Genomic DNA, 14,877 nt, shown 5'->3' on the forward strand with positions numbered 1-14,877 from the left:
GCTGAAGTACATCTAAATATGGAAACACTGAATGACTGTCCGGTGTAAGTCGAGAAGATATCACGGTAAAAATAACTGGAAAAGTGAGATCTTGAAAGTACTTGTTCCCGGAAAAGCAACTGATACCTTTGATTTTTTTCCCCTTTATTTTCAAAATAAAGAGTTTAGACCTTTTTGTTATATAAAAAAAAAAGTACAATTATACAAGCTTAGTATTTTACATTAGCCAGAATGTTTGTTTTGCAGAGAAGTTTTAGTGTTTTCTGTTTCAGTGTATTAAAGAATCATTGTCCATGCTGTGTTTTACTGAGATATAAGCTGAATATTATATCAGCCATCTTGATTTCTGCAAAGCCAGATAACCTTATTCCAGCAGGGATGGGTGGCATCAGTAAACTTTGAGTTCAGGTTACATGAGTGTGGTGTTGTGATTTTAGGTTATGCAGAAGTGAGAGACGTTACTGAAAACCTGCAGGAGAAATTTGTTTGTGTCCACATGTGAGTGCTGTGTGAAGCATTAAATTAAATGTCATTATTTATTCAAATCACACTAAAACACTAAAAATATAATTTGGGGGATTCAAGAGACCACAGCACACAGCTGTGTAGGAATATGTGCGTGTCTTTTTCTGGATGGACATCTGTTTTCTTCTCCTGATCTGAGATGTAGTTAAAAGCATCTCAAGGTCTACTTGTGTCTCTGAAGAGTTGTACTTCTTTTACTCAGAGGACAACTTGTTTTTGTCTCCCTCAGGCAGACAAGAAGGCAGTGGATGGCGATTTGCTGCCAGATGCCAATGGCAAAGATCCAAACCCACGCGAACAGACGGAGGACCCCAAATGGCAGAGGCCACGGCTCTCAAGGAAATCGCTGATGAAGTGCTGCCTTGTCAAGTGGATAATCGCTAGCACCACACAGCAGGGACCAGGTAGAGGCTCAGGAATGGACATACCAACAGACCAGTGCCCTGAACAGCAGTACAACATGTTTTGTCTGCACGATGCCATGCGACAGCAGGGGCACTGGGAGAGCAGAACAGGATTAGTACAGTAGGACTGCATGCTTTTAGCCCCATGTGTTGCAGATTACATGAATTTTACAACATCTGCCTCATCTTTCAGCATTTAAAATTCTATGCCTCCTTTTCCTTTCCTTTCAGTGCTTACAGAGATATCTGCCTGTTAACTTGATGTCACTTTACTTCAGCAGTTAATTTGTCAAGGAATGGGTCATTGATGCATTGCCTCCTGAGTTTGCAACACACCCAACCTTTAATTATCTCTTTTTGCTTTTACTGCTTATTCTTCCACTTCATGCTGTTCATATACACATAATAACTATGTGTATTTCATTATTAACCAATGTACATAATAGACACACAACATACAAATATAGATTATATGTAAGAACATGTTTTTCAGATAAAGATGCCCCCTTTTCCTTGTTTTCTGTATGATTAGCATTTCCCTTCTGTGCATACACGCTGACATGAACTTTTCTCAGTCTGTCCAAACATGATTTTTTTTATTGGTTTTATTCATTTTAATATTTCCCATTTAAATATTTTTTTCGAAAAACACACAAGGCAGAATTTGTCCTGCTGCCTTGCTGCTGCTGTCATCTGCTCCTATTTGCTGCTGACATCTCTTTTTGCCAATGGACAGATGGCCATGTGCCTTCCGTAGGAAAACAGAGCAGAACATATCATCTGATGACTATCACAGCGAAAACATTGTGCCTGTGAACACTGTACACCATACTGTTCCCTACACTGGGCTTAGCTAAGGGTAATGTTTTATTTAAGCAAATCTGCAGCAATAGACCATCCAATACTAAATCCCTGACATCTTCCCAGTAATGCATCCCTATCAATTACAACATACTTGGACTTTTTTTTTAAACTCTCTTTTACTTTTTTCAACAGAAATCAAGTTATGTAAAATTGCTTAACCATAATACTGTAGCTGTATTTGATCATTGTTTCATTACCACCTGGTGGAGGGTAGACATTATAGCACCTGAATATCTCCTGCTCCACTCTTTGTCTGCAGTAGAGGGTGCTCTGCACTCATTCTATTACTGTAGAGCACGGGTGAAGTCCAATCCTCGAGATTGACTTTCCTGCTGTCTCACATTATCAACAGATTAACATGGAACAAATGCCATTTATAAGCGCAAAAATCTCACAACACAGTAGCAAGTTATCATTATTACCAATACTGTTTGTGCAGTCTGATGTATCGTATGTTATTGTGGGTGATGCAGTAGAAAGCTGCATCTCCCACCCCTCTAACCTCTTAAATTAAGTTGTTCATATAATGACCTCAAACTGTTACATCTATCAGCCATAATATTATCTGCCCAGTTTTGTATGTGTTCTCATTGTCCCTTGTGGCAAACAGCTGTGGGTGTCCTCGTGTGTGGAAGTTAGCAATGACAGTTAGGTGGGGTCTTTGTGGGTTTCCCACCGATGCCATCGTATTCCATCAGGTTGGTATCCGGGGAGTTTGGATGAGAGATCAACACACTAGTTATTTTGAATGCTTTTTTCTGGAATTCACTGTTGTCCTCATGAGGGGGGGCTGCTACTGTTGCAGAGTGCTGTTGTCAATATCTCAGAAGAGGGTGTGAGTGGTTTGCAAAAATGTTTAGGTGGCTAGTATTAAAGTAACATTGAGATAAATGCCACTGTGCAGGTTTTCTAACTGAGCATTTTCAGTGTAAAAGATAAGCAGTGTTACTTTACCCATAAGTAGACAGTGAGGTGCATGCTGTGGTTTGTAGAGGCCATTGGCAAAGACAGTCCTGGTTTAAAATTTGACCAGGGTTCTTCTCTGCTAACTTGGTAAATTATGGATTCTTTCCATGTACTATGGCTTCTTCCCACAGCCAAAAAATATGTGTGTGTTTGAGAATTGCCAAAAACAAATTGTTTCTAAAAGTTAGTGACTGTTCCTGTGATTGACTGACAACCTACAAAGGTCTTATGGTATACGCTCCAGTGACTTCGAGCTGCATTGGATGTATACACTACAGATAAACAATTAATATATAGATGGTTTAAATGCAGTGGCTGATCACTGTATGTGTGGCAACATTCAAGCAGTTTGATTTTGTATGTAAAAAAACACACTATGGTATTTTTGTCTCTGCAGCAGGCTGCTAACTACAGCTAATATTCACGCTACTTATTATGATTAAATATATATGGTGCCCCCCCACCAACCTCCCATCCCTTTCACATTTTCTTCCAAAAGATATAGCGGTAAAGACAGATTAAACTTCTTTTGTAAAACCTACAAACAGTTAAAATACTGTTTAAGAACTGGCATCCATAGTAACTGTAGAAACATATTACCTACTGATAAGTACTGTTTAGGTCAAACTGATTGAAAGGTATAAAACATATGTAAGAGACATTGAAATCAATCAAAAAGGAGAAAAGAAAACAGCAAAGAGAAAATGTTGTGAAATTGAACAGTTAAAGTTTTGAGAAGAAGTGACTACATGAGATAGATGGGTTTGTGTAGTCTCTGAACTTTAATGTTGCTCTCACAGCGATCATAAAAGACTGATGATGAAGCTGATGGCTACAAAGCCTCCAGTATTTAATAGAAGGGCAAGGTAGATCAGCACTTAAGGGGCATTAAACAGCATAATGTTGCAGTTTTTATGGCAATCAAGTTTTCACATGAGCTCATATGATACAGTACCGCCCCAGCATAAACATTTGAGAAATAGACAAGAGCAAAGACAAGCATTGAGCAGGGTATTAATTTTTTATGTCTAGGAAGCAGCCCCTCTTGTTAGAGCTACAAGAGTACATTTCTTCTATTGACATTTGATGCTCTTCATGTGTAGTATTTAAATGCATGGGATTTCCCAGTTCATTTGTTATTATTTACCTAATATTCACTGGTTATCTAACTTAGATAGAAACACCATGAAAATGCCTGCATAGCCCACTTGCAATATTTCCACTCATCACAAATGATTTGCTTTCCACTCTTCTTTCCTGCTTAGTTCAAGTCCATTATGCTTTGCAGACTCATCAGTTGTGAACTCAACTCTTATCCTTCAGCTTAACATGATCAAAGACTACAGAAACAAACTTTTAAAAGCATGTTTACAACTCCAAGTAAAATTTTTTCAGCAAATTATAGAATCTAATAATAATGGCAATATGTATCTTATATCTTATAAAGTGATCCTCTGCGCCATGGATGCAGCTCACTGCATCTTTATTATGCTTCCATAAAGCACTTTATGAGCACTTTTACAGACAAAGTGTTGCATGGCTTGTCAGGTTCTATCTTACCTCTCACATGTAAATATCACTGAACAACTCTGGAGACACAAGCAACACCATGCAGGGCAGGGCAGAGTCATTTACTTTAAGTGCTGTTCATATCCCAGCCATCAGCAGATGCAGATCAATGCTTGGTTTTACAGTTTTGCATCCTTGAAATGACTCGGCAAATAAAGACAGATTCAACTGCCAATCACAAACTATTAGTAAAGAAATTCCTCCTGTAACAACCTTTCCACCCACAACACAACACACCCATAAACATGTGTAGCTAAACACTGGCTGCTCAGAAGACACTGAAAGACAGACAAAGTGAAAGTGGAGCCCTTAATTGATCCTAAAATAAATCAAGATGTGAAATAATGCTGAGAAATATTAGGGATGGATGTTTTGCAAGAGAAGATGACAATTTTGGAAGATTTAAGAAAACATCTCTTTTTATTTATGCACTAAGGACTTTGAACCTTTTCACTCAAGGAGGATGCTCTGCAGACACTATTATGCTTTTTTCCTTGCTGGTCAGAGGCTTAAGTCGAGTGATAACTGCTGATGCGAGTACAACTGCCCGAATAAATAAAGGAAGTGGCTGGATGAAGGAGAAAATGAGTAGCAGGTGATGTTTTTAGATGTGGGCTGCTCCGTCAGATTCAGAAAGAGAAGCATTTGTTTTGGGCTTTCGGAGAAGTGATATCTGATAAAAAGCCAGCAATGGGTTTGGAAGGCATGGAAGTAATAGCCATTGCGGTCGTTGTTGGACTATTTGTTGTTGTACTTAAACAGTTTGGGATTTGTGATCTTTTGTCAATGGAAGGTAGGAGTAGGATAAAGTTTCCTGTTCTGTGTTTTATTTGATTTTGTTTAGAAAAATAATGTCAAAGCAATAAGTAACCATTGTTAGACAGAGCATGAAATATTAAAGAAGCAGGTAAAATGTCTTGGTAAAAAAGTCTTGAGAAATGCTTTGTTCAATACAATTAGTCCTCCTATAATTACTGGCAGGAATTCAAAACATTTTATAAGAAATAAATGGCATATTTACCAATCTATGAATCAATATTTCTAACAGTCTAAGCATTTGGGAATAGAGGAGACTGCTTTGATTTTGAAAGTTAGGTATATTAACATTCTTGATTCTTTCATAATGCATGAAATGTTTTCAGTTCTGCACCACAGAGGACAGATTAGCACTAGAGCCCATGTTTACAAGCTATATTGTTACACATACAGAGTATTCTTTGACTACATATTGGATAATAGATTAATTAAAATAAAAAATAGCAAGACCTTAAAAATATATCTCACTTCAAAACCTACAAATATAATTTCGAGATGTCCAAGTTACTCATGTCATGCCGTCTCAGATGATGGCTATTGGCCAGTGTCCACTCTGAAGCTCTGGGGAAGCATGCATGACTTCCAAAAAGCTTTATACATTTGTTATGATCAATATCAACAGATCTGGAGCTTGACTGTGAGCTTATTCTCTTCAAAAATTTGTTGATTTGGTCACAAATTAGTTTTTATGGAAATGGAGGGAATGGAATAATTGAAATGAGTGAGACCTTTCCTTAAGTAGTTTTTAACATGCTTAGTCTTTGTATCTTCAATTTCCCAACTTTTGGAAAACATGTTGCTCCTGTCATATAAATGAACGAAGTTTTTACATTTGAAATGTTGTCCTCATAACTTTTAAAACTAAATATAGTGTTTTTTATGGTGATTTTGTCATTGTTACAACTTCGCTAGATCTGTTTATAAGATGTTAAAGACTTGTTTTTGATGAGTATGGGCACACTCAAGATCATTTATAAGATGAACTTAGAAGCATGTGCATCTTTTCTTGAAAAGTTTATTGTGTAAAAACTGCATATTCAAATGTATTAACAATCTTTTAAATTTGTTCTCCCCCTCTTATTCCTTCATCACCTTTCCTTAATCCCTCTCTTTTCTGTTTTCTTTGTTTATGTGGCATTTTTGTAAAGATGGTGAGTACCTGTAGGGATATTCTTCTGTCCAATATTATCCAAAATAATCCTCCTTAATCAGATTAATCCCCCTTTATATCTAAGCTATAAGTGCAACATTTTCAGCCTTGCTTACTGTGGACATCTACCTGTAAAATGCAATTATCAAAATCACTGATTTCCTGCTGGTTTACTGTGCACTAAACTCCACTTTCTTATTAGTATTTAATGTTTAACTGAGTTGCACCGAATGATGCATAATTAGTGATGGAAGTCTATCTTTGTTGCTCACAGTGGAATAAATGTTATTATTAAAAAGCAGAGTTAAATGTGCATTTCAGGCAGTTTGACTGTAGAATGTCCACAGGCAGGAAGGAATTTAAACCTTGGAAAATTATTCCTGCACCCAAATTATTATTCATCTTCAGTTCTTTTTTTCGTTCCTATGTTCATGCTTATTCCAAGTTCCCTGTTTTTGTCCTCTTTTCTTTCTTTTTAGAAGAAAAATTCTGCATTTTTCCCTTTCATTTTTCAGTGTTATATTGTTGTCTGAAACTTGTCATTCTTCTCACACTACTGTTTCCCCCACCCATCTCCTTGTCCTTCCTTTCCTTCATTTAATTTCTCCATTATTGTTTCCCAATTTAATTTTTTTTCATAAAGATGGTGAGTGTTCTTTTTTTTGTTTTATCCTTTTCATTTTCCTGTATTTTCAGCTCCATCCCTGTCCTTTTGTTTTGTTTTTGTCTTACTGGTGTTTCCTCCCTGTTTTCTTCCTCCCTTCTTCCCTACTTTTCCTTGTTTTCTTTGTTTCCATGTGACAGACAGCAGTGACAGTGACCTCGAGCTTTCCATGGTGCGTCATCAACCAGAGGGCCTTGAGCAACTGCAAGCCCAGACCCAATTCACCAGAAAGGAGCTCCAGTCGCTTTACAGAGGTTTTAAAAATGTATGAAAGCCAACAACACATTCACAAGAAGTTTCTCTTTGAATTAACTCCTCAAGTGCTGCTGGGTTGGTTGTGCTTTACTTATCTGTGATCATACTGCGGAGATATTCTGCATTTGGATGAGTTGTTACTTTCTCAGTAATGCCTTGTTTATGAAAGTTGTGTGAATGTGTGTGTGCTCAAACAGACTAATTAAGAAATAATGAAATGAAAGGGAATAAAGACAACTTTTATATAAAATTTCTACTGTTTAGTACAACACCAACTCTATAAAAAGTTTGCAGACCGATAATAAACTGAGGCGTTGGCAGGTCATAAGAAATGCAAAATATGATAAAGGGTTCATCAGCTAGAATCATATTAGACAAAAATGGAACAACATTCCTCTCACAGTGGACAATATTCCAGCTTGTTTTACTTGCTTCCCAGCTGGTTGCACTAGAAGGAGAGATACACATTAGTAAACGTGGCCATTTTCCAGCTTATTTAGATTTTGTCGCCATCAAAGTCAAGATAAGCTATTTTTAGAATGGTACAATGTCTTACTTTCAACATTTGAGATATTTTTGGTGTTCAGTTATGAATAAAAGTAGTTTATTTTTTAGTAGTTTGTATATAATTCAATTTTGCTTTGAAGCACATTAAACAAAGCAATATAACCTCCTTTAGTTGTACATGGACACACAAAACTGCAGGGCGTTTTTAAAAAATAGAAAATCCTATAAAACTCAGAAATGTAAACACTATTGTCATAGTCATGTGTGGATGTACATCCAGGACAAAATGGTAGTTTTAAAGAGATGGGCTTAAAAGTTTTGCTTCTAATCACAGTTTCTGAGGCAGAAAAATGTTGCTGTGGTTGTGGCAATCACGGTAAGGTGTAAACTTAAAAAATGTTATCACTAACAGCATTCAGTGGTTATAAAGTCCCATTAAAAGAAACAATGTTCCATCACAGAGGAGATGAAAGCTGCAAGTTAACAAAAACAAAGCAGAGTCTTAAATATTAAAGCTTGAAAATATTTAATTACAGTAAGATGCCTGGAGGATAAGGGGGGCCCAGATTTATTGGTCTTTCACTGAGGATAAAAGTATTGTAGATGTGTAGATTTAGTTTAAACCAAAATTGTAGTCCCTTTTTCAACCTGAAAAAAAACTTATAAAAGAACATTTGAACAGCCAGTTACTGATCTACAGCAGACAGTTTGGCATTTCAGTTGTTGTTCATAACAGCAGTGATGGCTCCATGCCACATCCATGAGCTAAACTGGTTTATCTCATGGAGAACATCAGTAATGTGATGGTTTCTGCCCAACTTATTCTATGAATGTGTCTGTCAAAATGGCAAAAATGTAAAGAAGCATTTTTACAGCTTCCTTTCTGCTTTGAAAAAATTATTTGCTAAAATGGTTTTTGTCTTACATTTTCTCGTGAAAGTTACAATGTCTCCTATGTACATTTGACTCATAAAACCTGTCCTTGGTGGCTTTTGCACTGCTGAAGTCACAACTTCTGACAGAACAAAGTCATATGCCAAGTAGCATATTCATGGTGCTTTATACTAGCCATGTATAGCTTCTTTCTTAGTATCCACAGACACATCGTTTTAACATTTTCAAGACTTTTCAAGGTTCAGATCTGATCAAGTCCAGCTTTGTAAACTGCAGGGTCCTCGTTTGTGTTGTTTTGAAACAACAGCATGTCTTTTTATTTTGTTTCATTTTATTTGATTTCCTTTTTTTTTATTATTATTTTATTTTTCTTTGACTGCTATGAGTTTTGTTAGATAAGCCGAAAACCATAGTTACATAATGATGTGTTAAATAGTGTAGATGTAGTGTAAATGATGCAGGCTTGTCAGGGTCTGTCGGATTTCAACAATTAACAGGATATGTGAAATGCCTCTGATGTAAACAGGTTCCAACTTTTAATGCTTTACTACTTTGAGAAGGCAGAATCTTTGGGAAAATAAGAAGTTCAGAAAATCGGAATTGAGATATCCTCTACTGTATAAGGTTGTCATTTAATTTGTCACCCTTTTGTGATCACAACCGTGTATTGAAGTCAAGGAGGGCCTGTGTAAGATGTGTGAAAGTTGCAATGTTTCTCAATGTCATTGTCTTTTTTGCTTTTATTTTTATAGGATTCATTTCTTTAGACAAGTAAACACGTCCAACCAGAGCCTTCTAGAGGGTTCCATAAGTGAAACAATAAAGTTGCAGGGTGTAAATAAAACAATTAATATGGCGACAATCGATTAGGTTAGTATTTGGATTATTTTGAGACTGCAATTGAACAGAAACAGCAGTGGTTTTAAATATGGTACGTAGTGTCCATTAACATGCACACTGACTTCTTTGAAACCTTTAGTGATTTTGACCTTTGTAAGCACTGTCTGGTCGGACTGGTAAAATCCTGATGAAATCCTGATTGTCTGTATTTACTGAATTTGTTTTGTTTTGATTGTTTATGCTCAATAGGAATGTCCTAGCGGGTTGGTGGACGAGGAAACTTTCAAATCCATCTATTCACAGTTCTTCCCACAAGGAGGTATAGTTTGATGGTGCAATGCAAGCTACAAACATATGGATGAATGTAATGACATTTTAATACTATTTCTTTGAAAATCTACTACTTTTACTAGCAATATCAACATCAGAAAACAAGTAAATTTTTATGACTGAAATAAAGTCTTAAGAAAATAGAGTTGTTTTTTAAAAGAATAAATAAATTAGGCCGTGTACCGGTATGTGAAGTTTCTTTGCTGTTCTGTTTGAATCCTTCATTCACGTTTTGTCCTCAGATGCAACCACATACGCACATTTCTTGTTCAATGCATTTGACATGGACAGAAATGGTTCCATCAGGTTTGAGGTGAGCACATCAGGACCTGCTTGTTGGATGTGTTCAAATATATTTTCTTTTTTTGCCAGCTATAGCACATAATGTTTAATTGCTTTTGCAGGACTTTGTATTAGGATTGTCAGTTTTGCTTCGAGGCTCTGTGACAGAGAAACTGCGTTGGGCTTTTAATCTATATGACATCAACAAGGATGGCTATATCACAAAGGAGGTAAAGTCAACATAAAATTGATTAAAGCAGTGTTATTTCAATCCATGTCCTCAAGATCCACTGCCCTGCATGTTTTAGACATGATCCTATACTAAGACACCTAATCCAGATAGATCACCTTCATCCATCAAGTTCTTTGCAAGCCTGTTAATGAACCATTTATTTCATACAGGTGCGTTTAGAGTGGCCTCTAAAACATGCAGGGTAGTGGGTCCTGAGGACTTAGAAACATTGATTTAGAGCGTCATAATTAATACAGACGGATTGATAATGGAATTAAAACTGAGTGTCCAACTGCTGTCTTTTGTCTTGCAGGAAATGTTGGCAATAATGTCATCCATCTATGACATGATGGGCAGGTACACTTTACCCAGTGTTCGAGATGATTCTCCCTTTGAGCATGTGGAGAAATTCTTCCAGGTATACTGAATTAACAAAACGACAAAGTTTATATTAGTATCCAGTAATAACTAAATATGAATGTGTTTTTATTTATTCTTTACTGACATTATTATTATTTATTACACATACTGTCTTTTAGTTCAGATTTTAAAAAAATAAAATCAAAGGTCCACTTTCATAAAAAATAATTGTTCTGATGTTGTCACAATTCATATCAAAATCTCTAAAGAGAAGTCCACAAGCTAAATGAAAGCTTTGGTGGCATTGTGCATAGCTGCTGTTACTGGGTGAGTATCACAGAGCCGTCTTAACTAGCGCTCTCATTAAACACTTTTACTCCCACCTGAAGGAAAAAAAAAACTTAATGAGAAAGTACTTAAAGAAGCTTTTTTTTTGGTTCACAAATTGTCACATTTATTTTACCTCTAATAGGATTAAAGTATTTCTTTTTGATGTTAGAAAATGGATCGAAACAGAGATGGAGTGGTGACAATCGATGAATTCATAGAAACCTGCCAAAAGGTAAATCACATATTACCTCAAAATATTTAATGCATTGACTAAATTAAATTAGCTTTTGTTTTATTTTGTTTTTTATCCTTGTTTTTTATTAATCACTGTTCTTTTCTCAACAGGATGAAAGTATCATGGCTTCCATGCAGCTCTTTGAAAATGTCATTTAGTTTGGAGTGGCGACACTGCATAGTGCTTCCGGCCCGAGGCATCTGGGCCCCAGTAATGCCATTTAATGTTCAACAGGAGATACAGGACGTGCAACACATATGACATGTTTATATAAATTCCTATGTCACTGTGTCATGCAAAGAAATGTACAGTATCCACCAAATGGCACTGACAGAAAGGTTTCTTTGCATGAGTCCCCCCACCCCCTTTTTTAAATTTTTTTTATTTATTTTTTTACTTTTCATTAAAAAAGGCAAAATTTCATCACGGCCAAAACTGCATGATTGTTCCCCTGACATTAAAAAGCATGTAATGCAAATCTTTAAGACACAGACAAAAAATATTATAGACTTTTTCTTTGGAACTGATAAAATTTTGAAGAAGTGAAAAAATTTAGTTTCTGTACCACACTATGATTTTGTGTCTGTGTGAGTAAACCTGCAAAGACAAACGTCTTCATTTACCGAATGATAATATTTCTGAATCAATTCTCTTCTTTGTTCTACCTTCAGACACAATCTGTGTCAAACAGCCCAGATGTGTAAATGCCCCCAGATGCACATCTTTATGTTGGATGTAATTTGTACTAATTTACAGCAGTTCAAAGTTGTCAGATGCCTGATTAAACCTACCATATTTGATGAATCATAATATCTACCCTATGCAAATTGTAATATCTAGCATTTAAATTTGATAAAAAACCAATTTGTTGCATTATTGTTGATCTATGTGTAACTGTGAAAAAGCAAAAAAGCAATAAAGCAAAGTTTTAAACAACTTACTGTATGCAGAAAGTTGTGTGATTCTCTATTAAACACTAACCACTAAACAACTTAAACCCAACAAAGGCCCAGTTGTACAAAATGTACCCTCAAGATGGTCTTCTAAAGCCCTGACACAAAGTAGAACCTCTTCTGCCTGAGGCACCCTTCCTAATTTTTAGCCTTCTGAAAAGCTTCCCTGTTTTGAACAGTTATTCATTTGTTCTGGGATCTCCTTTTCACGACATTACTGGAAACTGAGATTCTCTCATGCTTTGTATTAAGATTGCAACACTAATTTCATAAAGTGAGGAAACTGTATGAAATGTAAATTAAAATAGAATGTGGTGTGGAAGGACAGGAAGCTCTGATTGGACAGTTTGATTTGCCATTATCTAATCAGATAGACTCGTAAAGACCGGTTCAAAACTTTTCATGTGTGAACTTGTGTGCAAAAGCACTTCCAATTCTTTTAACTAATACAAATGTGTTTGGAAAACCATGCACATCCTTTTTTCAAGCATATTTATTTATGGTGACAGAAGTTGATTTACAAACACAAACAGAAATGATTTGAAAAATGAATTTATAGCTGCAAAATCTCAGTGGTTTTACATAGAGCCCAATTTGTGTTTACATGCAAATTCCTGAGCCCGAGTAGAGATTTCAAGTAAAGGACCATAATTATTTATAATGAGCTGCTGCCTGGGGACCCAGAGATCATGAGCCATGTGTCTTGGTCTTGTCCCATGAGCTTCCTCCTGAGTCTTTTGGTCTTTTGATGATATTACACACTGTAAATGTTTGGATCCTCAAAGTATTTGCAATTTATAATTAGATATATTTTTTCTGAACTTGTTCCATGATTTTTAGATGCTGTTTGGCTTAGATTGGTGATCCACTCCCCAGTTTCATATCTGAGAGGCTCTGTCTCTATAAAATGCTTCATTATGTTACTCACCTGTTGCCAATTCAACATTTATTTGTTGTCCAAAAGTTCTCACGTTGTTCTTGATTTGTATTATTTGTGTTCCCACTTTTTTTTTTTTTTTTTGGTGTGTTGCTGCCAAGTTTCAAATTTAGCAAATATTTTAATTGAATTAAAAAATGTGTCATGTTTCAACATCTGATATTCTATTAGTGCTAAAAGTATGAGTTTATGAGCTTTGTATATCATTGTATTCTTAATCACTGTATTCTTTTGTTTATATTTTAAACATCGCAACTTTTTGGGAATCGTGGTTATAATTACAACATCAAAACTGAAATAAATCACAACACATTGACGCAGACAGTGATCTGTTTTTGTAACAGGTTTTCCATCTGCTGAATAATGGCAGAAAAACCTGCACTAGAAATACCTCTGTCAGCAAAAACATTGACCGTATTGTGTATTATTGATCTAGAACCAATAGCAGAGCAGGTGTTCGTTTCAGGGAGGAGCTCTGCTGGATGCTGGATGATTGTATGGAAATAATGAAAGCTGACATGCTGCTGTGCAACACTCTAAGTGTTGTGGTTCAGGAAAAGACACCTGCTCCAGTATCACAACATCTCTGCGTGACTCACAAAGGTAAGTATTACTTTTGTCTCATTTTTCATTACAAAATCCTTTCTCTTATTTGTTCCAGATAGTTTAGTAAAAAATATTCATGTAATTTCATTTTCCATCCACAAAAAAATAACTATTTTCTTTGTGTCAACTTGACAAGTACCTTACTTCTACATGTATTGTAATGATGCATATTCACTTGTGTCTACACCTACATATATATTCATTTGTGATAACTTATGGCAGTAACCTGTAGCGTAGGATAAACTATGCTGATCAGAGCCAGGATAGACAAATGCATTGTCAAAAGGAGAAATTTGCATCACATAATACTCAGCTAATCCTAGTGTCAAATGAGCATGGGGATAGTTCCAGATGTCTGTTGTTTCGGTGGTGGTGAGCATGTGACATAGTTTGTGCAGTGACAGTAAATCCAAAGCCAGGTTGAATGCCTGTCAAAAAACTTTTAAAATGACCCGTTTCTAAGTTTAATTAACATAGTATGGGGTTTTGCGTATGCAATAACTGTATTGTTATAATATAAATGCAAAGTCAATGTATCAAGTATACAGTTTGAAAGTTTTCACCCTTAGATTTTTCTGTGTTTACAGCTCTCCTGTAATGGCTGCCCAGCACAGGCTTCTCTCTTTCTGGGTTTTGATCTTGCTTGCGACCACCTTGTGCCCAGGTGCACAGTATGCAGACAGTAAGCAAGGAGGCAGCTTCAGGGGTCACAGTAAAGGTGCGGGGGACAAAGACAAAGACAAAGCATCTCCTTCCCAGCATAGAGGCCTCTCCAAGCAAGGCTTGAAGTGGGCAGGAGCAGCAGCAGCAGGGATGCTGGGGGGCACAGGCACCGGGTATGGACTGAGGTTCCTTGGTAAGCCGAAGCACGGGTCTGGGAATCACCACAGCCACAAGACTGCCTCCTCAGAGCAAGATCAACAACCTTATTACCGAGAAACCCAAAGATACAACAACCAGTCCCTCTGGAGAGCCTTTGTTAAAGGGGCTGCGCCTGCACCCATGACAAATGTCTTTCTCACACTTGGACGTGTAGTGCCTTTTCTTACGGCAGCCTGGATAAGAGACATTTAATCCAATGTGTATTTAACGAGAAAACAACCAAATGAAATATTAAAGCTTTGAACAAAGGCCCGTGCCAAATGTTTATTTCTTGAT

The 14,877-nt window shown here is 36.5% G+C and overlaps 1 protein-coding gene across 2 annotated transcripts; it reads left to right on the forward strand.

Annotated features, from left to right (window-relative positions):
• Positions 1 to 859: 859 nt before the first annotated feature.
• Positions 860 to 11,429, forward strand: LOC306768700 (calsenilin-like; the record flags this gene model as incomplete). Of its 2 annotated transcripts, none has more annotated exons than XM_079257117.1 (8): positions 860 to 929; positions 7,099 to 7,223; positions 9,704 to 9,773; positions 10,027 to 10,097; positions 10,189 to 10,296; positions 10,612 to 10,716; positions 11,158 to 11,220; positions 11,334 to 11,429. In XM_079257117.1, the coding sequence occupies 8 exons, from the start codon at positions 875 to 877 to the stop codon at positions 11,379 to 11,381; spliced, it is 645 nt and encodes a 214-aa protein (XP_079113243.1). In that variant the 3' UTR covers positions 11,382 to 11,429. The 2 variants fall into 2 exon arrangements, with proteins under 2 accessions (XP_079113243.1, XP_079113242.1); XM_079257116.1 differs by lacking the exon at positions 860 to 929 and adding an exon at positions 5,019 to 5,121.
• Positions 11,430 to 14,877: the final 3,448 nt, after the last annotated feature.

Source organism: Telmatherina bonti, assembly GCF_933228915.1.
Source record: "Telmatherina bonti genome assembly, chromosome: 17".
Taxonomy (NCBI): domain Eukaryota; kingdom Metazoa; phylum Chordata; class Actinopteri; order Atheriniformes; family Telmatherinidae; genus Telmatherina; species Telmatherina bonti.